This window comes from Mesoplodon bidens, assembly GCF_964165515.1.
Source record: "Mesoplodon bidens genome assembly, contig: HAP1_SCAFFOLD_782, whole genome shotgun sequence".
NCBI classification, from domain to species: domain Eukaryota; kingdom Metazoa; phylum Chordata; class Mammalia; order Artiodactyla; family Ziphiidae; genus Mesoplodon; species Mesoplodon bidens.
Window position 1 is genome coordinate 29,554 of NW_027671689.1, and position 26,757 is coordinate 56,310.

Genomic DNA, 26,757 nt, shown 5'->3' on the forward strand with positions numbered 1-26,757 from the left:
CCCAGGAATGTTTATGTTAAGGACCTGAGAGCTATCTTCTTTATCTCTCTGTCACCAGGGGAGTTTAGGCTAGGTGTTAGGCACTTTCCTCTGAGCTATAAGTACGTGCTTGTCCTAGAGATAGGAGAAGTTGTCTTTCTCCTTTGGATAAAGGGTATTAACTAGCATGGACAACCACCGAGATGACCAGGTGAATTTAGGATGTACTCTGAAAGAATGTATGCCATTTTTATGGTGGTGTCAAGTCTATTCCCATGAGGCAAGTTCCCGTTTATCTTGAGAACCTGTATGCAACAGATTTTATCTGCTGAGCTATAAAAAAAAAAGGTGAGGTTGATTTCATTTGCACAAACATTAGTGGTTCACCTGTGGGTGCACAGCACAGTCTGGTTTAATGGTTATTCAACAGTAAAACCGTTTTCTTTCTCTCTACATTTGTGGAGAGGATTTTCTCGGTTGGCGAGAGATTTTTTATTTTTATTTTGTGTGTTCGTTAATTAATTAATTAATGAGACTGTGCTGCACAGCGTGCGGGATCTTAGTTCCCCAACCAGGAATCAAACACGTGCCCCCTGCAGTGGAAACTAGGAGTCTTCACCACTGGACCACCAGGGAAGTCCCTGGAGATTTTATTTTTAACTTTTCCCCTAGCAGCTTTTAAGGAACAGTTGGCCAAGAACACAGTTATATTATTTCACCCCCAGTGATAAATAGTGATAAATCATTACCCTTCTGATTCCATTTTTGAAAAATGATATTTTTACCTAACATAAACAGCATCCTGTATAAGAGGTAAGATCCCAGGTATCTGTTTTCTGTTTTCGGTTTGTGTGTACGTTCTGATTTTCGTACAGTTTTTAATGCGTTGGTTGTGTAATCTAAACAGCTACAGTTTCTATTTTCTTTTCCTTCCGTGGGCAATATTAGTTTGTGTCATGGCTGGGCATTTATTGTATTCTAGGATTTGAATGAAAGTTGTAGCGTTTCAGTTAAGCGAACATGATACCCTCCTTCCCCTCTCCTGGTGGTGGGGGAATCTCAGATGTAACCCGAAATGTCCCAGGGCCGGGAAAGGACCAGGGAGCCTGGAGACCATCACACAGCCCCCACTTGAGGCCACACCTTTCCTTGATCCCTAACAGGAGTGAAGACAAATGGGCAATGGAGTCCCTGGTCCAGGCGGCACAGCCTCGCAGCACAGCAGCACTTGAGCGCCAGATGAGAAGGAGACATTTCATACGTTCACTATCTTGACGGCACGGAGACTTCTGGGAGGCTTCTGGAGTCCGGGTACTTGTCCCGTGCTCCTGGCGGGCTTTGGCAGGCGGACTTCGGGCGTCCGCCTGCGCAGGTGCGCCTCATGATTTGTGCGTGTTGGCGCACGCGCACCGTCGCCGCCCCGCCCTCGCTTCCTGTGCGGGCCCAGGTCGTCGCTGGCCGTCGTTCCCCCGTCTTGGCCTCTTGCGGGCGAGCATTTCGGGGGCCTGCGGGGCGGTACGCTGTCCGGGCCGGCCGGCAGCCCGCGGGAGCGGGCTGTGCGGGCGAGGGTTCGCGTGGGCCGGGTGGAGGCTGGAACTGTGACCTCCGAGCTCGAACCGCGGAGCCCGCGTTTGGGCCGGAGTGGCCGGGCGGCCGGCAGCGGTGCAGTGCCCGACCATGTGCAGCGCGGGGCCAAGCGAGGTCCCGGGAGGGACGTGGGCCCAGAGCCGGCTCCTCTGGCCCAGTGGTCTCGGGAGGCGGAGCGGAGGGACCCCGAGAGAGGAGTGCGCCCGAGGAGCAGCCCCCGGACCGGAGCCTCGGGAGCCCGGGGCCGGTGAGCGAGTCCCGACGGGGTAGGTGTTGCGTCTGCAGGCCTGTAGTTGGTTGTGGAGCCTGCGGCCCTTGAAGAGCAGGGCTTGGGGTAGCCCGCCCCGGGCCCCGCGGTAGAGCCACCTGGAGGGTTTGACCGCTTCCCGGAGGTGGAGGGGCCGGGCTGGAGGACAGGGCTGGCTGCTCCGGATGGGGCTCCCCTGGGACTTGTGAGCTCTGGGTGTCCTGGGGGAGCAGGGTCCACAGGCTCGGCCGGGACGTGCTGCGTCCTCCCCTCCGTCCAACCCCGATCCTCCTCCTCGTCCTCCCCCTCCTGTCGCCGTCTCGGCATCTCGCACGTGTGTCTCAAGGCGCGTCAGCACCTTGGTTGTGTAATGTAAGCGTCCGCCGCCCCCCTGGGTTGTGCCCTGTGGAGTCGCACAGTGTAATCGGTGCAGGATGAGTCTGCAGGGCTTCTGTCCTGCTGCCTCGGGTGAGGAAGGAAGCGATGGGGCCTGAGAAGGGAGATGACTTGTCCTAGACCCTCACCGGGTGTGCACGTGGGGTCGCTCACAGGACTCCAAACTCCTAGGGCAGGTGTTCTGTCCACTTAAAGTCAGCTTTAATAAAAGATGTTTTCGAGCGTCGCACTTAAGTTTGTAAAGTTTGTACAAATCATTGCAAGACTGAAACGCACCTGAGTGTGTCCCTTTATTCTGGGTATCCTGTGGATGTTGTGATCTAAGTTGTTAACAGACTGAGAAGAGATAAACTATAAGCGTTTTTTAATTTCATATTTAATGACGGAGGTTTATTTTAATAGGATTCAATGTACACTCGCTATGGAAAAATAAAGTATCCCCTCAGGTACCAGAGTCACGTGGGAGTTACAGACCTGAGGGTGGTTGCTCCCTCCTTATTGTCACAGGCCCTTCTGAAGGTGAAAGGACGGGTCTCCCACGGGTGTCTCTTGTGGAGCGCAGGGCGGGTGCTCGTGCACCCCGAGCCGCTTCAGTCGTAGCTTCACTGCCTGCGTTTTCCTTCTCCAGGTCCGCCTCCACTGTCACAGTCCTGCACGTTGTTCCAAGAGCAGCGGAAAATGAGTCAGCCTCTGGTGAGTTTTGCTGTTTACGTATTTACCTGCTGCTGTTCTTTTGTGATAACACCTTGGGAGGCGCATAGTTCAAAAGTTAAAATGGGAAAGTAGGAGTAGGTAAAAGATGTGGTTAGACAAAGTGTAGAGGAGCAGGTCAGCACCAAGTGTTTCTGGCAAGTTCTACGTGTAGATCCCAGGATCCTCTTAGAGCCACAGTACAAGGCTCGTGTTCTTGACATTTGTGGCAGAACACCATCCCTTGCTTGACTTATATGGTCCTGCCAAATCACTTTTGTTCTCGAGCGTTAAAAGGTTTCCCTGAGGATCCCGCTGTAGGCCGCGAGCCTTCCTGAGAGACAGCCCCTAACGTGTTGACGTTGGTGCCTTCCTTGTGCTTCCTGTAAGCCGAGAGCGTGCTGTCCAGGGAGCACTCAGTGCATATAACTTGTCTGTTCAGTAGAACACCGTTGTCACATAGGTACATTGTTTTCAGTGCTCAGTCGAGGGATGCAATGAGGATCATCTGGAAGAACAGCCTTGTCACCCTTCCAGTAAACTGCGCTCTTTGTCTCTTACAATCTCAGAGGGTCGCGCTACACACCATGCAGTGAGGTCTCTGGCAAAGATTCTTGTTTCCCAGCTGAATTGTATCGTGCAGCCTGCGGTCTTGGTTCTGCCCCTCCACGGAACCTGATCCGGTTGAGGTGACCTGGCATCCAGCATACAAAGCAGTGGAGGTTTGCCAGTCGTCACCTCAGACCACTGTCGCCTTGCCACCTGCAGAGTCTGCTCTGTGGGTTTCTGTGACAGATCTCTCCTTGCTGTCTTCCTGACTGACTCTGTCTTCCGCCCTCTGTGTGTGTTGTCGTTTCACCCTTGGTCCATGACTCTCCACCCCGTCTGATCTCACCCTCTGGTGCTTTTCACCTCCAGCTCTGTCAGTTCTCCCCCCTGGACCAGACAGATGCCTCTGTCCAGCCACTTGCCAGCATCTCTATGGAGTTTGTCCAAAGGGCACCTCGGATGACTAGATCCAGTAGATCCAGAAATGATTATTTACAGCTCCCCTGCCCCTTGCCTTGTCCTGTTGTCTCTGGCGGCTCATCGTTGCATCATCCAGCCTGTCACCTGCCCAGAAAAATGAGTTCATTCTAAAGTCCTTCTCCATCCTCTGTTACCACGTTGTAGTGTGAGGCTTGTTAATGTCGTCTTCTGGATGGTTTTTATTCGTTCTCCTTCATCCCATACTTGCTACCATTAAAACAGCTTATCTGTTCATTTCTGTAGTTACAGAAACTTCTTTTCTGTGCCGCTACCTCTTTCCTCCAGCAGCTCAAGTGTATTCTCCACGCTGAGTATTTCTCCTAAAATATTAATCACAGCGTTTTGTCTGCATGTGGGAAGCACTTTAGAGGTTCCCTGGGTGACTGGACAAACGAGGTTGCCGTTCCGCGGAGCCAATAACCATCGAGCCCAGCACTGGGGGGAGGTCCTAACTCGCCGATGATGCGTTTGGATGGATCTGTGGGGTAAAATCCTGATCGGAGAGGCTTAGGAGAGAGGAGTGGGAGAACTGGGTTTGTTCTGGTCCCAACTTTTTCAAGACATTTTGCTGTGACGGGGAAAATAGCAACTGGACAGTAGCTGGGGTAGGAGCTGAGGTCCGGGGAGGATGTTGTGTTGTGTTGTGTTGTATTGTGATGGGAGAAATAACAGTGGGAATGATCCAGTAGATGCGTGTGGGGGAGGGGAGAGCTGCTGCCCGTGGTCCTGGAGTGGGGAGGGGATGGCTGAGCAGGGTTGCAGGTGGGGAAGCCCTCCGATGGCTTCTGTGTTCTCAGGGAAGCAGCTCCTCAGCTGAGGGTGAGGGTGAGGTTGGGGGTTTGAGGGGAGAGCAGAGCTCTGGGGCCCAGCTCCATCGTGACCATCAGCACACACAGTGCATCCAGCTGGGAAGACTGTACTTGCCTTCCCTGCCTGAAAAGCCATCTCCTTTCTTAAATGTGGGAGTAATTACTCTTTGGGGAGCCTATGTAACTACATGGGTGCTTCTCAGCTCAAAACGAATTGAGTGCCAGTTCTGGCCACAGACATTTTCTGCTCTGCTGATGGAAGGGTCCCCAGAGGAAGTGTCCTGCTTGCCTGGCTCTTGGCCTCGAGGACCCTTCACACCATCTAGTGTTGTGTCTTTTATCTTTGACATAAGCATCAAATGTCTTCAGGTTGTGCATGTGATCTTAAGAAGCAATTCTCTGCTTCCAGGAGCTTCTGTTCTCCTCGGGAAAGGCACTTCACAGACGTAATTACGGGAGAGGACGGGAATCCTGCCCGTCGATACGTAGGGAACTCCAGAGTGCTGACAAAGCAGAGCCTGCTTTTATTTATTTATTTATTTATTCATTCATTTAAATTTTTTATTTGTTTACTATTTAACTTATTCAGTTTTGGCTGCGTTGGGTCTCTGTTGCTGCGCGCGGGCTTTGTTCTCTAGTTGCGGCGAGCGGGCGCTACTCCTTGTGGCGGTGCGCGGGCTTCTCATTGCGGTGGCTTCTCTTATTGCGGAGCATGGCTTCTAGGCATGCGGGCTTCAGTAGTTGCGGGTCCTGGGCTCAGTAGTTGTGGTGCGCAGGCTCTAGAGTGCAGGCTCAGTAGTTGTGGCGCACGAGCTTAGTTGCTCCGCAGCACGTGGGATCTTCCCGGACCAGGGTTCCAACCCGTGTGCCCACCATTGGCAGGTGGATTCTTAACCAGTGTGCGACCAGGGAAGTCCGAGAGCCTGGTTTTAAATGCATTGTCAGAGCACGTGGCTCAGTGACTCGGGGAAGGGGGATGGCCCTCAAGTGCCCAGGACTTGGGTAGCTGCAGAGGTTGGCGAGGCTCTCAGAGCAGCGTGAGGTGGACTGGATGAGGCTCCTGAGGTGCTGGTAAGGACCTCCCTCCTTAGGATGTGGGTCTCCCGTCAGGAAGAGCGGGACGTGAAGGCAGGCAGACCCTGAGTTTGACTGAAGAGCCTCCCCTCTGTGCTGGTTTTGGTTTCTTCCTGTGCAGAAACTGAAACCTTGTAATTGGGACAGTGAGTCATCTGATCAAAAGATGTCATGTGTAGAGACTGTGGACGGCATGAAACGCGGGGTGGGGCGCGGTGGGTCAAGTCAGGGGGACTCTGGGCTCCAGCGCGATGCCCGACAGGAAGGGGCGAGGCCGCGGCGTGTTCCCGCTCATCCTAGGCCCCGGTAAGCAGTATGGACGTTCCCTTGGGGTTTTTCTGAATCGTGAATGAGGTTGAGAGTATTGTCACGTGCTTAGAAGCCGTTTCTTCTTTTTAATTGGTAGACAGTCTTTAGAGCAGTTTTAGGGTTATAGGAGAATCAGAATCAAGCAGACAGCACTTTCCTATACCCGTTCCTCTGGGTTCCCTCCCTTGGTAACGTCTCTGGCCTGTGTGGTGCGTCCTCTCAGTGATGGATCGGCATTGTCACCTAATTCTCCCCTGGAGTCTGTAGTTTATATTAAGGCTCACTCTCTGTGTCCTACTGTTCAGGTTTGGACAGGTGTGATGACCTGCAGCCACCACTGCAGTGCCACCCAGAACCATTTCACTGCCCGAAACATCCCTGGGGGCCACCTTCCCTACCAGTGCCCTACCAGAACATCCTACCAGTGCCCCCAAGCCCCTGACAGCTGCTGGTCTTGTTACTGTCTGTGTTTTTTTGCCCTTTTGAGAATGTCACGTAGTTGGAGTCCTTCATTCTGTGGTCTTTTCAGACTGGTGTCTTTCTGTTTTTATATGAAGGGCCTGTTCATGTCCACTGCCTGTCTTCCTGCCCCAATACTGTCTTGTTTTGTTTTGTTTTGTTCTGTTTTGTTTTCCTTGTCTTACTGCCTTTCAGAGTCGTCTTAAATGTTTCTAAATTTTTCCAGTTGGGGTCCTGTTAGTAAACATTGTTTTCCCAGGTTTATTGTCATTTTCCTGTATTTTCCCGCATTGCTATATAATTCATTACTTTTTTTTACTTTGAGAGGTTGAATACCATGCATTTCAAAAGTTTCTCAAAATCAGCACATTTGTGTGGATAAGATTCCTAGTTGAAGAGCACCCTCCTTGGTCAGTACTGGGGTGCAGCTTCTTTGCGGGGGGAGGAATGCATTGGTCTCCTGGTTCCCTTTCTGTTGGGTCTCAGTTCCCCTTGCTGGTTCTGGGCACTGCATCAGCCACTCTCCTGGGATAGGCCAGGCAGGTGGGGTCCTCACTTCCTGGCTCCAGAAGTTGTGTGTGTCTGAGAACACCTTTGTTTTTCCCTGAGGAGCAAGAGGACTCTTTTGGTTGGGGAGCGGCATCCTAGGACTGCGGCCCTTGGGCCCCCACTGTTCTGTGTCATTTGGGCCCCAGCCATGCGTGGGAGATCTCTGACACAGGGACGCAGCTGTTAAAGTCCTCTTGGGGTTGTGTCATTTACAGTCCTCTGAGGAATACTCCTTTTCTTTAATGAAATTCCAGTGCTTAAACTTTCTAGTCACTCATGAAAGGAATCTCAGAAAGGAAAGGAGACCGGTCCTCTCTGCCCCCAAGCAGGGGAGTGAGCCGACACTGTTAACCTAACAGTGAGAAAGTGGCTTGTGGGAAATGTGTAACCAGTTCTGAGTTCTGTGATTACAAGGCTGTCTGTGGAATCTTACTGTACCAAGGGGTCTTTTAAGACACATACATCATGGGTTGTTCCCTTGTGTTTTGAAACTAACCTAAAACCCCTAAATATTTGCAGTTCTGATTGCTTTCTTAATTTGTTATCCAGGTTTCCCGAAATCCATTTTCTTAAAGTTGAAAGTGCGAGAAGAGTGCAATTTTCTCATCTTCCCTTTACATAAAAGTGAATGTGGTCAAGCCGCTTAACCCATCACCAAATAGAAAATCATCTGGAACGTTCACATTAATGCTCTTTTCAAGCAGGAACAGTGCGTATATTTTTATGCCCATTACCAGTGAAAACTATAATGTTTTCTTATTGTGCTGTTTTTTTCGCATCAGGCAAAATGACAAGCAATTAGAAAAGCCCCACAAATCACACATTTTGTGAAATTACAAATGCAAAACCGGAAAGTAGAATAAGGTGCGCGTGATTCTACTTAGGCATTAAAATTAGAGTAGTTCATGGTCTGATCCCTCACTCTCTTGCATTTGGTAGTAACTTCCAGTGTGTGAACGAGTGGGCCCCCAGTCTTCATCCGGGCAGCCACAGATGTGACCAGCGACACCTGAATGGAATATGCGCAGAGCTTCTGGAAGACTTGCTGTCGATTTCTGAGCCAGGCTTCTCGAGGCTGAGCCGAGGCAGTTCTGCACAGACGCTTGTCTGCCTTGGGCGGCAACCAACTCTTTCCCCCGGCCCCCCTCATCCCCCCACCTCGTGTGTCCTATCAGCAGCTGGGCACCCTCAGCCTAACCAGGCCAGCAAAGCCTGGGTCCCAGACATCTCTGCATCTGGAGCTGGGGGTCAGGTGACCTGGCATCTCAGGGGACCTTGCTAACAGGACCCATCCTGCCTCTTCAATTGTTCCACATAAAGAACTTTGATTTGCAGTCAATGTCAGGAGTTTGTTGCCATCTGAAACGGCCTCTGAGCTTGGCATGGTCTTTTCCTTAACCTCCTCCACACCATTCCTTAGTTACACTGTGGCACGTGGGGTCTCAGTGTCCTGACCAGGGATTGAACCCAAGTACCCTGCATTGTAAGGCAGATTCTTTAACCCTGGACCACCAGGGAAGTCCCTACCCTTATGTTTTAACAGTTTTGGAGGTCTTCACAGAGATCTTGGATGGATTCACCTAACATCACCAGGTAAACTTCGTTTCAAAAGTAGTGCACCTTATTCCTCAAAACTTTTAAAGTAGAACTAATTATAAGATCCAGAAATTCCACTTCTGTGTATTTTTTCGGAAGAAAACAAAAACACTAGTTCAAAAAGACACATGCACCCCTATGTTCATTGAGCATTATTTATAATAGCCAGTGTATAGCAGCAACCTAAGTGTCCATCCATAGATGAATGGATAAAGAAGATGTGTCATATGTACATATATATTTATATGTATACGTATATATATATATATATACACATATATATGTATATGTATATATATATAACTGTACACACACACACATAATGGACTATTAGCCAGAAAAAAAGAAAAGAAGAAGAAGAATGAGGGGCTTCCCTATGGATGCAGTGGTTAAGAATCCGCCTGCCAGTGCAGGGGAAATGGGTTCAAGCCCTGGTCCGGGAAGATCCCACATGCCACGGAGCAGCTAAGCCCATGTGCCACAACTATTGAGCCACGCTCTAGAGCCTGTGAGCCACAACTACTGAACCCACGTACCACAGCTACTGAAGCCCGCTCACCTAGAGCCCATGCTCTGCAACAAGCTAAGCAACCGCAATTAGAAGCCCATGCACCGCAAGGAAGAGAAATCCCCGCTCGCTGCAACTAGAAAAGAGGCTGCATGCAGCAACAAAAACCCAATGCAGCCAAAAGTAAAATAAATAAATTTTTAAAAATTAAAAAAAATGAAATCTTGCCATTTTGTGGCAACATGGATGGAGCTAGAGTGTATTATGCTAAGTGCAATATGTCAGACAGAGAAAGACAAATACCATATGATCTCATTTGTATGTGTACTCTAAAAAACAAAACAAATGAACTAATGTCACTAAACAGAAACAGACTCATAGATACAGAGAACAAACAGGTGGTTGCCAGAAGAGGGTAGGTGGATGAGTGAAATAGGTGAGGGAGATTAAGAGGAACAGATAAGCAGTTAGAAAATAAATGAGTCATGGGAATGAACTATACAGCATGGGCAATACAGTCAATAGCATTATAACTTTGTACGGTGACGGATGGTAACTAGACCATAACTAGAGTTAATCTTGGTGATCATTTTCTAATGTACAGAAATATTGATATTATGCACCTGGAACTAACATAGTGTAGTAGGTCAGTTACACTTGAATTAAACTTTTTTAATTCAAACGAAAACAATAGTGTGCCTCGTTAACTAGAGATGCTTAGTCATACAGCAGTTCTCTAGAACATATTCATCCTGTGTAACTGTAACTTTATACCCGTTGAACAACTCCCCATTCTCTCCTCCCCCACCCCTGACAATTTATGGGTGACTCTTTTAGATACCTCACCTCATATAAGTGGAAACACAGTTTTGTCCTTCTGTGACTGACTTATTTCACCTATCATAATGTGTTCTGTTTATATCCCCGTTGTCACAACTGGTAGGATTTCCTTCTAATAGGAAAGTCTGAATAATATCCTATGTATATACCCCATTTTCTTTATCCATTTCTCTGTGGATGAAAATTTGCATTTTTTTCCTACCTTGGCTCTGGTGAATAATGCTGTAATGACTATAGAGGTGCATGTATCTCTTCTAGATATTGATTTCCTTTTCTTTGAATATACAGGCTATATTATATTGTATTATATTCTATTACATTATATTCTATTATAGTTATTGTGCTTCCCGGATCTTGTGTTTTTCACAAATTGAAGGTTTGCAGCAACTCTTTGTTGAGCAAGTCTGTTGGCACTGTATTTCCAACAGTAGTTGCTCACTTCTTGTCTTTGGGTCATATTTTAGTAATTCTCACACTATTTCAAACCCTCCATCAGCAAAAAGGTTACTACTCGCCGAAGGCTCAGATGATGGTTAGCATTTTTTAGCAGTAAAGTATTTTTAATTTTCTTTTTGTTTCGGCTGTGCTGCACACCACATCACGTGGGATCTCAGTTCCCCGACCAGGGATCAAACCTGCGCCCCCTGTAGGAAGGCGGATTCTTAACCACTGGACCACCAGGGAAGTCCCTAAAGTATGTTTTTTAACATCTTTATTGGAGTATAATTGCTTTACAGCGTTGTGTTACTTTCTGCTGTATAACAAAGTGAATCAGTTGTATGTATACCTATATCCCCATATCCCCTCCATCTTGCGTCTCCCTCCCACCCTCCCTTTCCCACCCCTCTAGGTGGACACAAAGCACTGAGCTGATCTCCCTGTGCTATGCGGCTGCTTCCCACTAGCTATCGGTTTTACATTTGGTAGTGTACACGTGTCCATGCCACTGTCTCGCTTCGTCCCAGCTTACCCTTCCCCCTCCCCGTGTCCTCAAGTGAATTCTCTATGTCTGCGTCTTTATTCCTGTCCTGCCACTAGGTTCATCAGAACCACTTTTTTTTTCCTTTGGTTTCCATCTCGCTTCGTCCCAGCTTACCCTTCCCCCTCCCTGTGTCCTCAAGTGCATTCTCTACGTCTGCATCTTTATTCCCGTCCTGCCACTAGGTTCATCAGAACCACTTTTTTTCCTTTGGATTCCATAAATATGTGTTAGCATACGGTATTTGTTTATCTCTTTCTGAGTTACTTCACTCTGTTTCACAGACTCTAGGTCCATCCACCTCACTACAAATAGTTCAATTTCGTTTGTTTTTATGGCTCAGTCAAATTCCATGGTATATATGTGCCCCATCTTCCTTATCCATTCATCTGTCAGTGGACGCTTAAGTTGCTTCCATGTCCTGGCTATTGTAAATAGTGCTGCAGTGAACATTGTGGTACGTGTCTCTTTTTGAATTATGGACTTCTCAGCGTATATGCCCAGGAGTGGCATTGCTGGATCATATGGTAGTTCTATTGTTAGTTGGTTTTTTTTTGTATAAATTTATGTATTTTTATCTATTCATTATTTTTGGCTGTGTTGGGTCTTTGTTGCTGTACGCGGGCTTTCTCTAATTGCAGCGAGCAGGTGCTTCAGTGTTGTGGTGCGCGGGCTTCTCATTGCGGTGGCTTCTCTTGTTGTGGAGCGCGGGCTCTAGGCATGCGGGCTTCAGTAGTTGTGGCATGCGGGCTCAGTGGGTGTGTCTCGCGGGCTCTAGAGTGCAGACTCAGTAGTTGTGGCACACGGGCTTAGTTGCCCTGCGGCATGTGGGATCTTCCCGGACCAGGACTTGAACCCATGTCCCATGCATTGGGAGGAGGATTGTTAAACACTGTACCACCAGGGAAGCCCTATTTTCAGTTTTTTAAGGAACCTCCATACTGTTCTCCGTAGTGGCTGTATCAATGTACATTCCCACCAACAGTGCAGGGGGAGGGTTCCCTTTTCTCCACACCCTCTCCAGCATTTATTGTTTGTAGATTTTTTGGTGATGGCCATGCTGAGTGGTGTGAGCTGATACCTCACCGTAGTTGTGATTTGCCTTTCTCTAATGGTTAGTGTCATTGAGCATCCTTTCATGTGTTTGTTGGCAATCTTATATCTTCTTTGGAGAAATGTCCATTTAGGTCTTGTGTCCACTTTTGGATTGAGTTGTTTGTTTTTTTGATATTGAGCTGCGTGAGCCGCTTGTATATTTTGGAGATTAATCCTTTGTCAGTTGCTTCATTTACAACTATTTTCTCCCACTCTGAGAGTTGTTTTTTTGTCTTATTTATGGTTTCCTTTCCTGTGGAAAAGCTTTTAAGTTTGAATAGGTTCCATTTGTTTATTTTTGTTTTTATTTCCATTTCTCTAGGAGGTGGGTCAAAAAGGATCTTGCTGTGATTTATGTCATAGAGTGTTCTGCCTGTGTTTTCCTCTATGAGTTAGACAGTGTCTGGCCTTACCTTTAGGTCTTCAATCCATTTTGAGTTTATTTTTGTGTTATGGTGTTAGTAGTGTTCTCATTTCATTCTTTTACAGGTAGCTGTCCAGTTTTCCCAGCGCCACTTATTGAAGAGGCTGTCTTTTCTCCATTGTATATTCTTGCCTCCTTCATCAAAGCTAAGGTGACCATATGTGCGTGGGCTTATCTCTGGGCTTTCTATCCTGTTCCATTGATCTATATTTCTCTTCCCCAAAGTATATTTCAATAAAGGTATGTACATTGTTTGTTTAGACACAAGGCTGTCACACACTTAACAGACTACAGTATAGTGTAAACAGAAGCTTTTCATGCACGGGTACACCAGAAATTTCATGTGACTCGCTTTATGGCGGTATTGGCTTCATTGCAGTGTTCTGGAACTGAAGCTGCAGTGTCTCTGAGCTGGGCCTGTACACCCAGAAGTGGGATTGCTGGATCATATGGAAATTTTATTTAAAAGATTTTGAGAAAACTACATACTGTTTTCCACAGTGCCTGCACAATGTTACATTCCTGCGTACAATATGCAAGGGTTACGATTTCTCTACCACCTTGACAACTCTTATCTTTAAAAAAAAATAAAAAATTGTAGGCATTCTAAGAGATGTGAGGTAGTATCTCATGATGATTTTGATTTGCATTTCCCAGATGATTAGTGACGTTGAGCACCTTTTCATGTACCTGGTGCTGTGTTACGTCTTTCTAACACACATACACACACACACAGGGATAGAAGGAATCTTTTGGAAGTGATGAGTATATTATCGTGATGGTGGTGATGGTATCACAGGTGTGTGCATATGTCCAAACTCATCAAGTTATATACATTAAACATGGGCTAGATTTTGTATATCAGTTCTACGTAAATAAAGCCGTAAAAGCCCAGCAACAAGTGGTGTATTTCATGAGCCAGTGAAGCCCAGGTACATCTTGTCTCCTCTCCCAGGGGTGAACCCAAGCAGCCTTTGAACTTGGCTCACTTTCTGTTTCTTTAGTTTCCCCTTCTATTACTTTTGTGTTTCTCCTTTGTTCTCAGATTCCAGCTAAGTGGTTCCCCATTGGTGGCAGCAGTGGTTCTGAGTTTGGCTCTGTCGTTTGAAGACTTGATGGTCTCTAAAGGGATTAAGTTTCTACAGAACTGATCTCAGTTAGGTGAGAGGTAACAGAGGATCTAGTTTGTTAGTCTTTTCTTAGTCTTTTCTGTTTGTCTATTTGTCTACTTTGACAAGCTCAAATCAATTAAGAATCTCTTGCCCAATGGGATGAGAATGGCTCTTTAGTATCTAGACTGGTGAGTGTTTATTCCTGACCCAAGTCTAAGACTTAAAGCTGCAGGTAAAAGTTCCATTTCTCTGTATGTCTGTGTGTCTATAATTCAAAAAGGTCTTTACCTCTGACAGTGCGAGTATGTAATGTTTTCCTACTTCTGGATCTATTAAAGTAGATTGTAGAGTCTGTTAAATTAAAGGGTTTCTGTCCTGATTGGCTTACAAAGATACAAATGTGCTTATAAAAATTATATATCCCTAAAATTCTCAGAGAGAAAGGAATTAGAACTTCTAATACTTTAAATGTGCTAGAAAAATATTCTTATTGAAATCAAGTCAGGGAATTCCCCAGCGGTCCAGTGGTTAGGACTCGGTGCTTTCACTGCCAGGGTCCAGGTTCAGTCCCTGGTCAGGAACCTAAGATCCAGCAAGCCCCTCGGTGCAGCCAAAAAAAAAAATCAACTCAGAAATTTAAAGACTTCAAGTTTACATAATTTAGGTAAATCTTTGACACATGAAGCTAGTTTAATATTTTTGGTTTAATAAAAAGTTATTCGTATCTTATTTATCAGTATTAGGCATACATTTAAAACAATTCTACTTGGGTGTGTTCTTCCTAAATTTATATAGGTGTGCCCATCAACTAAGCTCATATTACTTCTACTTAATGTTTAAGGTTATGAAAAATGTAAGTTTGTGTTTAACCACATTTAGTTTTTATTCTGACAAACTTTCTTTCAACAGTAACTATGTTTTCTACTGTGTTAGCTTGTCGATAAATTCCCAGATCTTCAGTTTACGTAAACCCTTGAACTGGTACTAAGTTGTGCTACTTACTGGATAATCATTGGATACCGAGGTCATTTGTAAGCAAGACAGAAACCTGAGGCATTGATTACTAAGCATAATCTCAAGTTATATGCTCTTGCTGCATATGTTTACTTGTTACCTAGAGGCTCTGTCTGTGGGTGTGTTAATGAATGTGTTTGTCTCTGCCACTTGAATAAGTTGTGTAAGGGATGTTTGTGGCTGTGTAAAGTTGTGTTATGTGTGTTCATGAGCTCTGCTAGCCTGAAATGCTGATGTGTGATGGGCAGTTGTCAATCATTCACTCCTAGTTTTCTTTGTGAAATGGAAGTAACTTTGGTTCAAAGTTAGTATTAATATACTATGAATGAGACTTGACCCATAGTGATGTTATCGGCTGGAACAGAACTCAGGTTCAGCTGCTCATCGCTCAGAAGTCAGTGTTCCAGAGACAAGGGTTGGTGGAAGAAGAAAGATGCTTTATTCAGGAAGCTGGCAACCTGGGAAGATGGTGGGCTAGTGTCCCCAATACCATCTCCCAGTTGCCAATGAGAGGGAAAAGGGGTTGATAGGGAAAAGACGGGAAGTCTCTGGGCTGTGCCGGTGGGGGCTCCATGCAGAGTAGCACAGTCAGCTCTGACCATCCTCTTGAAATTGGTCATGCAGCGGTGTGGTCAGTGTCATGTTGATTGTTTCAGGCACAGTTAATCTTCAATTCCAGTGTTGGTTTGTTCCCATTTCCTTGAGGCCAGTTCCTGGAATTGTGTAAGCCATTGGTTCAGGTCTGCTCAAGATGGAGCAGCTTGTGTCATAGCTCCAGTCTGGTCATCATACAGTTAGCTTTCTCCTCTTGTAGTGGTTTTAGTATCTGCAAAACAAGTTAGGAGTGTGTGTCTGACACTGTTACTTACGTCCTTCGGGAGGAACTAAAGATTCTGTGACTGCTGTTGTCCTAATCAGTAACTGCTTGAACCTGTTCTTTGGTGACTCAGGGGAGGCCTGGGAGACTGCAGCTATTTTACAAACAAGAAGCAGGGGACATGGAAGGGCCCTGCATGGTCCTCCTTGGTTCCAGCAACCGAGAGGTACAACTTTGTATGCAAGATAATGCGATGTAGTTTTGTTTATTAACAGGAACAAAAATAGTTTGGTCCTAAAGTAAAATGACTGATTGTTCCAGCACCAGAAAGAGGATAGTGAAGGACACAACCTGAATGAGTATAGAAAGTTGTAGGAGACGGGTAGAAAGGGAATTTTATTTGTCTGAGCTGAAGGCAGCTCAGTTTTGATGTTTATTCCAGAGATTTTCAAAAAAGAGCTTATGGTTCTCTTAGTAGCAAATATTATATTGATGCAAAGCTGGAGTTTGGTTTTCTCTCTGTACAAATGATAAATTTTTTTCATGGAGTATTGGTCTCTTTAATAAGTGGTTGGAAAAGTTGTTCTCTAAATCTGCCTAAACAGCAGAGATTCTGTATCTCACTGGAAGAGGTTTCTGCACCTAGTTCTGAATTCATCCGGCCTTATTATTTTTTTGAAAATAAATGTACAGGGACTTCCCTGGTGGCTCCTTGGTGAAGAATCCGCCCGCCAGTGCAGGGCACACTGGTTCAAGCCCTGGTCCGGGAAGATCCCACGTGCTTTTAGAAACTAGAGCACAGAAAGACTAAGGTCATGTGAAATTTGAAACGCTAAATATTGTCATAGTGTTAAGCAGTTTGAAGATTGTTGGAAGAAATTATTTGTCATTCATTCAAGCAATAAACATTTGATGAATACTTGCAAAACATAAAAAACCTCTAGAGCCCGTGAGCCACAACTACTGGAATCGACGTGCCTAGATCCCATGCTCCGGAACAAGAGAAGCCACTGCATGGAGACGCCGACGCACCGCAATGAAGAGTCGCCCCCGCTCCACTGCAACTAAAGAAAGCCCACGTGCAACAACGAAGACCCAACGCAGACAAAAATAAATAAATATATAAATAAATGTATTGGGGGAAAAAAAGAAAGAAAATAAATGCACAACAAAATTTCTGCATTTCTGAGAAAGTTAAGCTTCCTTAAAACTGTGTTCCTTTTGGTCTGTTTTTTTTTTTTTTTTTAAAGTCTACTGTCAGGAACTCCCTGGCACTTCAGCGGTTAGGATTCTGCGCTTCCACTGCTAGAGGCCTGTTTTCGATCCCTGATCAGGGAACTAAGATCCTGCAAGCTGCGTGGCGAGGCCGAAAAAACAGCCAAGACAAAATAATCATCTCTTGGCTGTTAAACAAAGTCAAGGACCTTTAGTTCCTCCTCAAGGGCTATTGGGTAATATTCTGAGCCACGTCCTTGGAGCTGTTTGGCAGAGACTGAAACCCCCAGCAGGTGGAAGAAGTTAACTGCATGTTGCCCACAAGCACGTAGACCCCAGACCAGTTGGAACCAGAAGGCTGATGATGTTGAGTCCCCATTACCTCACCACTGACCAATCAGAAGAATGACCGTGAGCTGATCACGCACCCTGTAACCCTCTCTTCAACATGTAGCCCCTTTCTCTTTTCCCTGTATAGTCCTCAAGCAAAACTTCAGGAGGGGAGAGTTGGTTCTTCGGGACATGAGTCCACCTCTCTTCTGGACTGCCGGCTTCCTCAATAAAGCTATCTTTCCTTTTACCCAAGAGTTGTCTCTCAGTATTGGAGTCCTGAATGATGCAAGACCTGCCTCATCTTCTGTAGTTTTCTCTACATGAAAAATAATTGAGGACTATTTTTCAGAGTTAAGAAATGTGGTTGGATAATCACAACGCCATTAAGCAACACCTCGTTGGACAGCAAAGAGGCGAAGCCGACTGGTAATGACCACACACATCCTGACTGTGAGAAGACTTTCATCTTTATTGTAGTTCCCCAAAAGCTGCATCGCACGGTACTCTTGAACAATCTAAAATAACATACAAACATGCTGAGGCAAGTTAAAAAATTAGGACTGAATTCCCACAATTCAATAATGAGAACTAAGAAAATACAAATTTATGCTTACAAGAATTGGGAGGAAATACCCACTATGCTATAAGTAGAATGGAAATATTATGTAATAGATAAAATCAACAATCTCTTGAAAATGTGAGTAAAATTGTATATATGTGTAAATATACAACAGCTACAGTTCTCATCACAAAAGTTTGTAGTAATAAGATGTTTCAAAATGAAGACTATTTCAAAACTATTTAAAATAAATATATAAACATAAAATATAAAAATACAATAATTTTATAGGTGACATTTTCAAAATAAGCCAGTGAAACTTAAGTCATGAGTCATGACCCTGTGGCTGTAATTATATATATATATATATTTTTCTAATTATATATTTTAATGTTATTCCCTCCTATTCTGAGCCGCTACACTCCACCTTCAAATGCTTCTAGACTGGGGCAAACAAGTGTACAAAAAATGGGACCTCCAATGTTCGTCTCAGGGGAGATGGAAATGAAATGATCTGAAAATTGAGGTGGTGCCTTCCAAAAGGGTAGAATCTGAATAAACCCTGTTTTCTTATTGTCCTGCCACAGACTCCTAGAAGCACGCCCCGCTCCTAGGAGTATAACACGAAAACTGGCCTCCGCTCATTCTAGAAGATGCTGGCTTCTTCTCGATGATCTGCACAAGAGGCTTCTCCCTTCCTTCTTCACGGCTGTCGTCAGTGTCTGGATTGACTTCTTGTTGAACATCCTCATCTCTCCTGGGCTCTGTGATCTGGAAGTAAGAGAAGGAGCAAGGATGTCAGATTTCAAAGTGGCAACTGTCCAGATATAAAGGTTTTCACATTCTTAGTCAATTCTAACCAGAATTGAGACTCATTTATGATTGGAGTTTTATCTCAAATTCTCCATTCTGAACCCCAGTCCTGAACCATTCATTGTTTTCAAGTGCGATTCTTGGACTTTGGTGACCCTGACTCCAAAAACTACTGAATACACCCAAGGTCAGGCCCAGTAATCTGCTTTATAGCCCAGACTCCAGGTGATTCTGCTCAGGGAGCTGGCATTTGGAGAATGCTGCTTTAGTCTTAACTCACCTTGGTCCTTTGGCACCACTTAAATTCTGAACTTGGAAGCACACTACAGACATCACTGACAAGTCAACATCATGGACCAGGAGACCTGAGGCCGGATCCCTAACCCTAACCCTGCATCCTAATGTCTATGTTATTATTAAGTTTTCATTTATTTACTTATTTTCTTTCTTTTATTTTTGGCTGCATTGGGCCTCTGTTGCTGTGTGTGGGCTTTCTCTAGTTGTGGTGAGCGAGGACTACTCTCCGTTGCTTCTCCTGACGGCTTCTCTTGTTACGGAGCACGGGCTCTAGGCGCACAGGCTGAGTAGTTGCGACTTGCGGGCTCTAGAACGCAGGCTCAGTAGTTGTGGCTCGTGGGCTCTAGAGCGCAGGTGCAGTAGTTGTGGCGCACGGGCTTAGTTGCTCCACGGCATGTGGGGTCTTCCCGGACCAGCGCTCAAACCTGTGTGCCCTGCATTGGCAGGCGGTTTCTTAACCACTGTGCCAACAGGGAAGTCCCTGGATCCTAATGTTTAAATAATACTCAGCCCTAAACTTGGTTAGTGTTATGTGCTGAATGTTTGTGTCCCCCAAAATTCTTATGTTGAAATCTTAAAATCTTAACCCCTAAGGTGCTGGTCTTAGGAGGTGGGGTCTTTGGGAGGTTATTAGGTCATGGGGTAGAGCCCTCATGAATGAGATTATTGCCCTTGTAAAAGAGACCATGCTGTGTTGTTTCTAAGCAACGCGGTCTGTAGTAGGGCAGGTTGAATGGACTAAGACAGCTAGTTTGCAAGACTTAAACCAAATGTTTGCTCAATCCTCTGCCCACATCTAGAACTCTAATGTGTCAATTGTAATAAGCCATGCTGAAGATGGCATTCCTTAACCTTCAGTCGTTGTGATAAACCCCCTTGACCATAAACGTGAGGGGGAAAAGGTGAATTGTACTAGAGGAATCATTGGTCCAGAAGTGGTGAGTCAGGGGGAATAAAGAGTCACAGGTGATCTGGCCATAGGCAATTTGAAAGTAAATTTGGATGAATATAAAGCTAGTCATAATTCATCTTTTCTTATTGAACGTGTGGGCTGTTCTATCTAATATCCTGTTTGTAGACATTTACTTTGTTGTAGCTAAATGCTAGAACCCATAACCCTGAGGGATGTAAGGCCAAAAATGAATGAAAAAGAGAAACTGGAAACACAGTATATGGAAAAGAATCACCATCTCGTCAAAGCTGTTATTTGGACCCAGTTGCTTTGGGTGAAATAACTTCAGTGAGACCCATGCTTCTGGGACAAACTGGTTTCCCCGATGTCTGGTGCCCACGGGCCTCGCGGTGCTGGTGTCTGTGTGTGGCTGTCAGTCCGTGGCTGGCGCAGAGTCGGCACGTGGCTGTGTGCCTGGCTGGCCCCCTTCACAGCGTGAGAGGTGATGTGGGTCCAGCAGTGGGATTCCTCCGATTTCCTCAGTAGACAACACGTCATTCCACCCGCACCTTTGCGCACGCAGACCTACCTTTGCGCAGGCCGATGACCTCAGGCCTGCGTGGTCCTGGGGCCTCTGGGGCAAGAGGGCGCAATCTCTTCCCCACACCCAGAGCTCTGGATCAAAAGCCTGGATCTGGAAAGACAAACAGCCCCTGGCAATGAGGATGCCGCTGCCTCCCGTTGCCCCGCCTCCGGTTCTTTCTCGTCTGTCCCCAGGTCCCAAACCGAGTCCCCCATGATCCCCACCTCCTCTCCGTCCCTCCCCCTCCCCGAGACCGCCACAGCCCACCCACCTGCTCGCACTCTTCCCGAGTGACCCATGTCTTCCAGCCCATGGATCGGATGAACTGGGAACACAGTTTGTGGAACAAGGCATGCTGGGAGCTGTTCTTTCCATAGAGGAACGAAACGATGGCCTGCTTGGGGGCCTGGTTGTTCTCTTCCATGTCGCTGGCCACATAGCTGGGGAAAGACATCAGGTCGCTGTCATCAGGACAGGAAGGGCCTCCACTTGAGATCAGCTTCCCAGAAAAGAGGCAGGCTGAGCATCCTCACACGACCCACCCAGCCCTGCCCAGCGTCACCGGGAGCCGCCCAGTCATCAGGGAGCCACTGCCAGGCAGGACCTTCAGAAGGGTGCCTCTCACACCTTGATGATGAGGACACGATCCAAACCCCCCGTTCCCTTCAACTTGTTTTATGTGCACACACCTCTCTTCCTATGTTGTAGGTACATGTACAGTTCCTGAGGGCAGGAGCTGATCTGATCTGTTTCTGCATTCATCCCTCTCCTAGCAAATGACACATTTAGGGCTTGGTTCATATTGATGCATGAATTCAACAGCCTTTTGTGAATCTCTGTTCCCACCACCTCATATTCCCCAGCATGTAGGGTGTACTTTATAAGGTTTGTTAGATGAATGAATGAATGAATGAATGAATGAACATTTTATCTCATGGCCAAATGCAATACTGATTACCTAGAAGTCTCACAATAACAAACATTTGCCCAATGAAAAGAATTGTGCTGAGTGTTTTGGGAATGCATTGACATTTTGACGAGACCTGCCTTCCACGTGGTGTCTAGTCTAGTGGGACCGGGGAAGGGGAAGGGGGGAGATAAGAAATGACTATAATGCAAAGCATCACATTATAATACAATTTGAACTAAAGTGCCTCTGGGATGCAGAAGTTAGGGAGATCGGGCATCGTGAAGGTTTTGGTGTTTGAACCCACTTTAAGGATAGGGTCGTTTTCTTCAGATAAATGTATGGCAAAGATACCTGGATAGAAAGCTCAATAGAAACTTAGAGGGCAGGGTATTTGGAAGGAGCAGTGAAACACAGGAGTAAAGTATCAGGACGGTGTGCTGGAGATTGCAGAGAGAGTTAAATCCCAACGCAGAACTCTGGCCTTGATTTGGCATGTCATTAGCCAATGAAATTGTGTGAAGCGGTCAGACCTGTGTTTTGGAAGGATGTTCAGGCAAATAGAGCCAACTGGCTTGGGAGACTTGGAAGAAACATCAGTGGGGAGCATTTGACACCAAATCCGCGCTATGTGATACGGGCCCCGATTGTGGCATTTGTCGTGGGAATGCAGAAACGGAAGATAATCACACTTGGTGCTGATGTCGGAAGACCTGAGACCAGAGAATTCGAACCGGAAACGTCTCAAGTCTGTTACTCGGGGGCAGGATGGTGTCAGTTCTTTCTTCCTCTCCTCTTAGGAAAGTTTCGCGTTTTGCTTTGTTTCTTTCAGTGTTTTAATTGACATTAGGGTAGTTTGTTTTGACAATGAATGCTATAAAAAACAACATGGTTTGAAAAAGAAACCACGGTACCGTAATCCTGTCATTTTCACACCTAGAGTCAGTACAAAGGGGTTTAAAAAAATAGATGAAAGGTCAGAGCCCCACATCTCTCCCTCTGCCCTCCCAGGGTGTTGAATATTGATGGCGGGGATGGAGCAAGGTACTCACAGAGCTATGAAGAAATGGATTATCTGGAATTGCCAGGAGAAGAGGCCGGCCCGGCTGACATACGCTATCACCATCGACAGGAGATACTGATGGAAAGAGGGGAAAAAACGTAGGAGAGAGGTCACATCCTGGAAGAGGAGAAAGAGTGGGAGGGAGAAGGGAGCAGGGGACGAGGAATGGGTGGTGCCACTTGGAGGAGAGACCCCCGTGTGGGGTGAGCCTGATTATTTGGGGAAGGGGAGAGGACAGAAGGTCAGAGTTGGCGGCGCTCCAAGGGTGGGAGGCTGTGGGATTGAGGGCGTGGACTTAGGGCCGCGGGCACAGGATGGTGTTCGATGAACCGGAGCCAAGGTGAGTCCCCAGGATCTGAGAGGAGAGGGGACTTAGGCAGCAACCACCAAAGGGGCACTCCTGGGGCTCAGATCCCAGAGGGGACCTCGAGGCCCCTGGAGGGAAGTGTTGACAAGGCATGAGGTTAGGAGGGGAGTGGAAACGTGGGTGTAGAAAGCACCCAGCGCGCCCACCTAGAACAGGTGCTGGAGCAGGAATCCATCGCAGTGGGTGACTTACCTTGTCAGATACTTCCAGGTTTTTGTCCCAGGCGAGGAATTTCTTAACGATGGGATCCTCTGTGAAAAAAGGGCAGATGTTGCCAGTGGGAACAGGGCTGTCGTGGGAGCATTCCAGAGCCAAGAGGGTGAACCGCGCCCCCCTGGGGAAATGCCAAGATGTGGCCCAGGGTGAAGCTGACGGAAAGAGGGGAGGGAAGACCATTCACTGTGGGAGGAAAGGGGGTGACTCCCCTTCTGGGGGGGCCGAGTGACAGGGAGTGATGCCCCTTCATCATGCATTCACGTACCTGCAGAGGGCATCAAGATACTCTCAGCCAATGTCTCAATTGACAGTCATGTCAGGGGGTGAAGATGGCTTGTCAGCCCCTCCTCCCTCCACCCTGAACATGCCAGTAAGATTCAAAAGGCCAGTAAGAGCTAGAGTCTCGGGTACAGTTGAAACCAAGGGAACCTAATCCTGTATCATTTCTAAATCTAACCTAGTCTTGTATCATTTCTAAGTCTAACCTCATCCTGTATCTTTTATGTGTCCCCCGTATCCTTTATCCGTAGGCAGTCCGCCAGGGACGGAGAGCGCACCAAGTAGCAGGGAATTCTTTTCCACTGGGAAAGTGTAGTCATGGCAAGTTTTGGTTTGTTTGTTTTTCAAGTATAGGATTGGAGGTTGCTGGGCAGGGCGGTGGGTCCTTACCAAGCATCCACTTGAAGACCTCGTGGTGCTCAGGCAGCACTGAAGACACCCGCTGTAGCTTGAGCTTCATCTTGAGCCCACTGAACGACTCCACGACCCAGGTGTCGGCCTCGTGGTGCTCAGGCAGCACTGAAGACACCCGCTCTCGCTTGAGCTTCATCTTGAGCCCACTGAACGACTCCATGACCCAGGTGTCGGCCTCGTGGTGCTCAGGCAGCACTGAAGACACCCGCTGTTGCTTGAGCTTCATCTTGAGCCCACTGAACGACTCCACGACCCAGGTGTCCTGGGCCTCAGCGGCCGTGTTGCCCTCCACCTCCGCTCTGAACGCCACTGACCTCTTCCTCTTACAGCCGGGGCGCTGAAGCGGGGGGCTGCAACCAGCCCAGGGAGCTGACGAAGGAGAAGAGACTGCAGTATGACGCTCTCGTCTTGGGAATCCAGCCACTGGTGACCACCCAACCCCACCCCGACTCCGCCTCCCCCCCCGAAGCACCTCCGTGCTTTCCAGTCTCACAGACCGCTGACCTTGCCCCAAGTCATCTTTCCATCTTTCTCTGTCCATATCTACCTATCCCTCCCCTGACTCTTTTTGTCATTTGTCCAGCTTCCCGTTCTCAAAACTCTTTCTCATGGTAGATAATTTCTCCCACCAGGAATAAAAAAAAAGAACCCTCCCCTTGTTTCCTCTCTCCTCTTCTCTCATCCTTGGATCTCATCTCCTAACCCTGTTTCTTGCTCCCCAGGTGTTCCGTGTCCCCAGCTCCTGTGCTCTCCTCCCTCAATCCCTGGCTCTCTGAATGTCTCCTTTCTTTCATAGGCACCTTATGCAGGTGCTCCTTCCCGACCTCTGTACCCTTTCCTCCTTACTGGTCAAATCTCTGAAATTCCTTCTCATGCCAGCTCCCTCACCTGATGGTCCTGGGCTTTCTTCATAGACAGTCAACTCCATGGGGTACCCTGAAGAGCTGGACTGGGAGTTCAGCTCCTCAGCCTGGGAAGTCGGTTGACAATTGTCCCTGATGTCTCCCAGACTCTTCCCTTCCTCAAAGCCTAGACTCTGCTTTGTCCCAACTCTTCTTCTGGACTTGGGCTAAACACAAGTGGTCGTCCCTTCTCCAAGCTGCGGGGCAACTGTCAGTGGAGAGAAGCTCTGGCGAGATTCTGTTGTCTACTACTGCTGCCAAGCACCAAGGAGTCTGGTCCATCCAATCGGGAAGGTCGGAAGCCTCTGATGTCATCATCAGAGTTTGAAGGAAACAAGTTTGAAGGAAAACACAAGTAACTGTCAGACCTATGCGTGCACTTGTCCCAGGGATCGGGGTAAATGGTATCTCCTGCCACTGACCCAACCTCTGCCCGTCCTCCAAAACCCCCCTCAAGGTATCCGGACCCCTCTTTTTTATTGTCATAAATGGCAAAATTTTATTCTTTTTTTTTTCTTCATCTTTATTTTTTTATTTTTTTTGCTTTATAACAAATTTAATCAGTTATACATATACATATGTTCCCATATCCCCTCCCTTTTGCGTCTCCCTCCCACCCTCCCTATCCCACCCCTCCAGGCGGTCCCAAAGCACCAAGCTGATCTCCCTGTGCTACGCGGCTGCTTCCCACTAGCTATCTACCTTACGTTTGGTAGTGTATATATGTCCATGCCGCTCTTTCACTTTGTCACAGCTTAGCCATCCGCCTCCCCATATCTTCAAGTCCATTCTCTAGTAGGTCTGTGTCTTTATTCCTGTCTTACCCCTATGTTCTTCATGACATTTTTTTTTCTTAAATTCCATATATATGTGTCAGCATACAGTATTTGTCTTTCTCTTTCTGACTTACTTCGCTCTGTATGACAGGCTCTAGGTCCATCCACCTCATTACAAATAGCTCAATTTCGTTTCTTTTTATGGCTGAGTAATATTCCATTGGATATATGTGCCACATCTTCTTTACCCATTCATCCGATGATGGACACTTAGGTTGTTTCCATCTCCGGGCTATTGTAAATAGGGCTGCTATGAACATTTTGGTACATGTCTCTTTTTGAATTATGGTTTTCTCAGGGTATATGCCCAGTAGTGGGATTGCTAGGTCATATGGTAGTTCTATTTGTAGTTTTTTAACGAACCTCCATACCGTTCTCCATAGTGGCTGTACCAATTCACATTCCCACCAGCAGTGCAAGAGTGTTCCCTTTTTTCCACACCCTCTCCAGCATTTATTGTTTCTAGATTTTTTGATGATGGCCATTCTGACTGGTGTGAGATGATATCTCATTGTAGTTTTGATTTGCATTTCTCTACTGAGTAAAGATGTTGAGCATCCTTTCATGTGTTTGTTGGCAGTCTGTATACCTTCTGTGGAGAAATGTCTGTTTAGGTCTTCTGCCCATTTTTGGATTTTGTTTGTTTTTTTGTTATTGAGCTGCATGAGCTGCTTATAAATTTTGGAGATTAATCCTTTGTCAGTTGCTTCATTTGCAAATATTTTCTCCCATTCTGTGGGTTGTCTTTTGGTCTTGTTTATGGTTTCCTTTGCTGTGCAAAAGCTTTTAAGTTTCATTAGGTCCCATTTGTTTATTTTTGTTTTGATTTCCATTTCTCTAGGAGGAGGGTCAAAAAGGATCTTGCTGTGATTTATGTCATAGAGTGTTCTGCCTATGTTTTCCTCTAAGAGTTTGATAGTTTCTGGCCTTACATTTAGGTCTTTAATCCATTTTGAGCTTATTTTTGTGTATGGTGTTAGGGAGTGATCGAATCTCATACTTTTACATGTCCCTATCCAGTTTTCCCAGCACCACTTATTGAAGAGACTGTCCTTTCTCCACTGTACATTCCTGCCTCCTTTATCAAAGATAAGGTGACCATATGTGCGTGGGTTTATCTCTGGGCTTTCTATCCTGTTCCATTGATCTATCTTTCTGTTTTTGTGCCAGTACCATGCTGTCTTGATTACTGTAGCTTTGTAGTATAGTCTGAAGTCAGGGAGCCTGATTCCTCCAGCTCCATTTTTCGTCCTCAAGATTGCTTTGGCTATTCGGGGTCTTTTGTGTTTCCATACAAATTGTGAAATTTTTTGTTCTAGTTCTGTGAAAAATGTCAGTGGTAGTTTGATAGGGATTGCATTGAATCTGTAGATTGCTTTGGGTAGTAGAGTCATTTTCACAATGTTGATTCTTCCAATCCAAGAACATGGTACATCTCTCCATCTATTTGTATCATCTTTAATTTCTTTCATCAGGGTCTTATAATTTTCTGCATACAGGTCTTTTGTCTCCTTAGGTAGGTTTATTCCTAGATATTTTATTCTTTTTGTTGCAATGGTAAATGGGAG

General features: G+C 46.4%; 2 protein-coding genes across 2 annotated transcripts; one reads left to right on the forward strand and one right to left on the reverse strand.

Moving 5' to 3' along the window:
- Positions 1-1,360: 1,360 nt before the first annotated feature.
- On the forward strand, positions 1,361-18,873 carry LOC308611179 (uncharacterized protein; the record flags this gene model as incomplete). The annotated part of the gene is made up of 5 exons (XM_081260056.1): positions 1,361-1,832; positions 2,838-2,902; positions 12,636-12,721; positions 13,616-13,731; positions 18,208-18,873. The coding sequence occupies 4 exons, from the start codon at positions 1,361-1,363 to the stop codon at positions 13,719-13,721; spliced, it is 729 nt and encodes a 242-aa protein (XP_081116182.1). The 3' UTR covers positions 13,722-13,731; positions 18,208-18,873.
- A 1,144-nt stretch (positions 18,874-20,017) lies between these two features.
- On the reverse strand, positions 20,018-23,992 carry LOC308611180 (speedy protein E4-like; the record flags this gene model as incomplete). Its single annotated transcript, XM_081260057.1, has 5 exons — positions 20,018-20,316; positions 20,477-20,645; positions 22,165-22,250; positions 22,735-22,876; positions 23,571-23,992. The coding sequence occupies 5 exons, from the start codon at positions 23,990-23,992 to the stop codon at positions 20,056-20,058; spliced, it is 1,080 nt and encodes a 359-aa protein (XP_081116183.1). The 3' UTR covers positions 20,018-20,055.
- Positions 23,993-26,757: the final 2,765 nt, after the last annotated feature.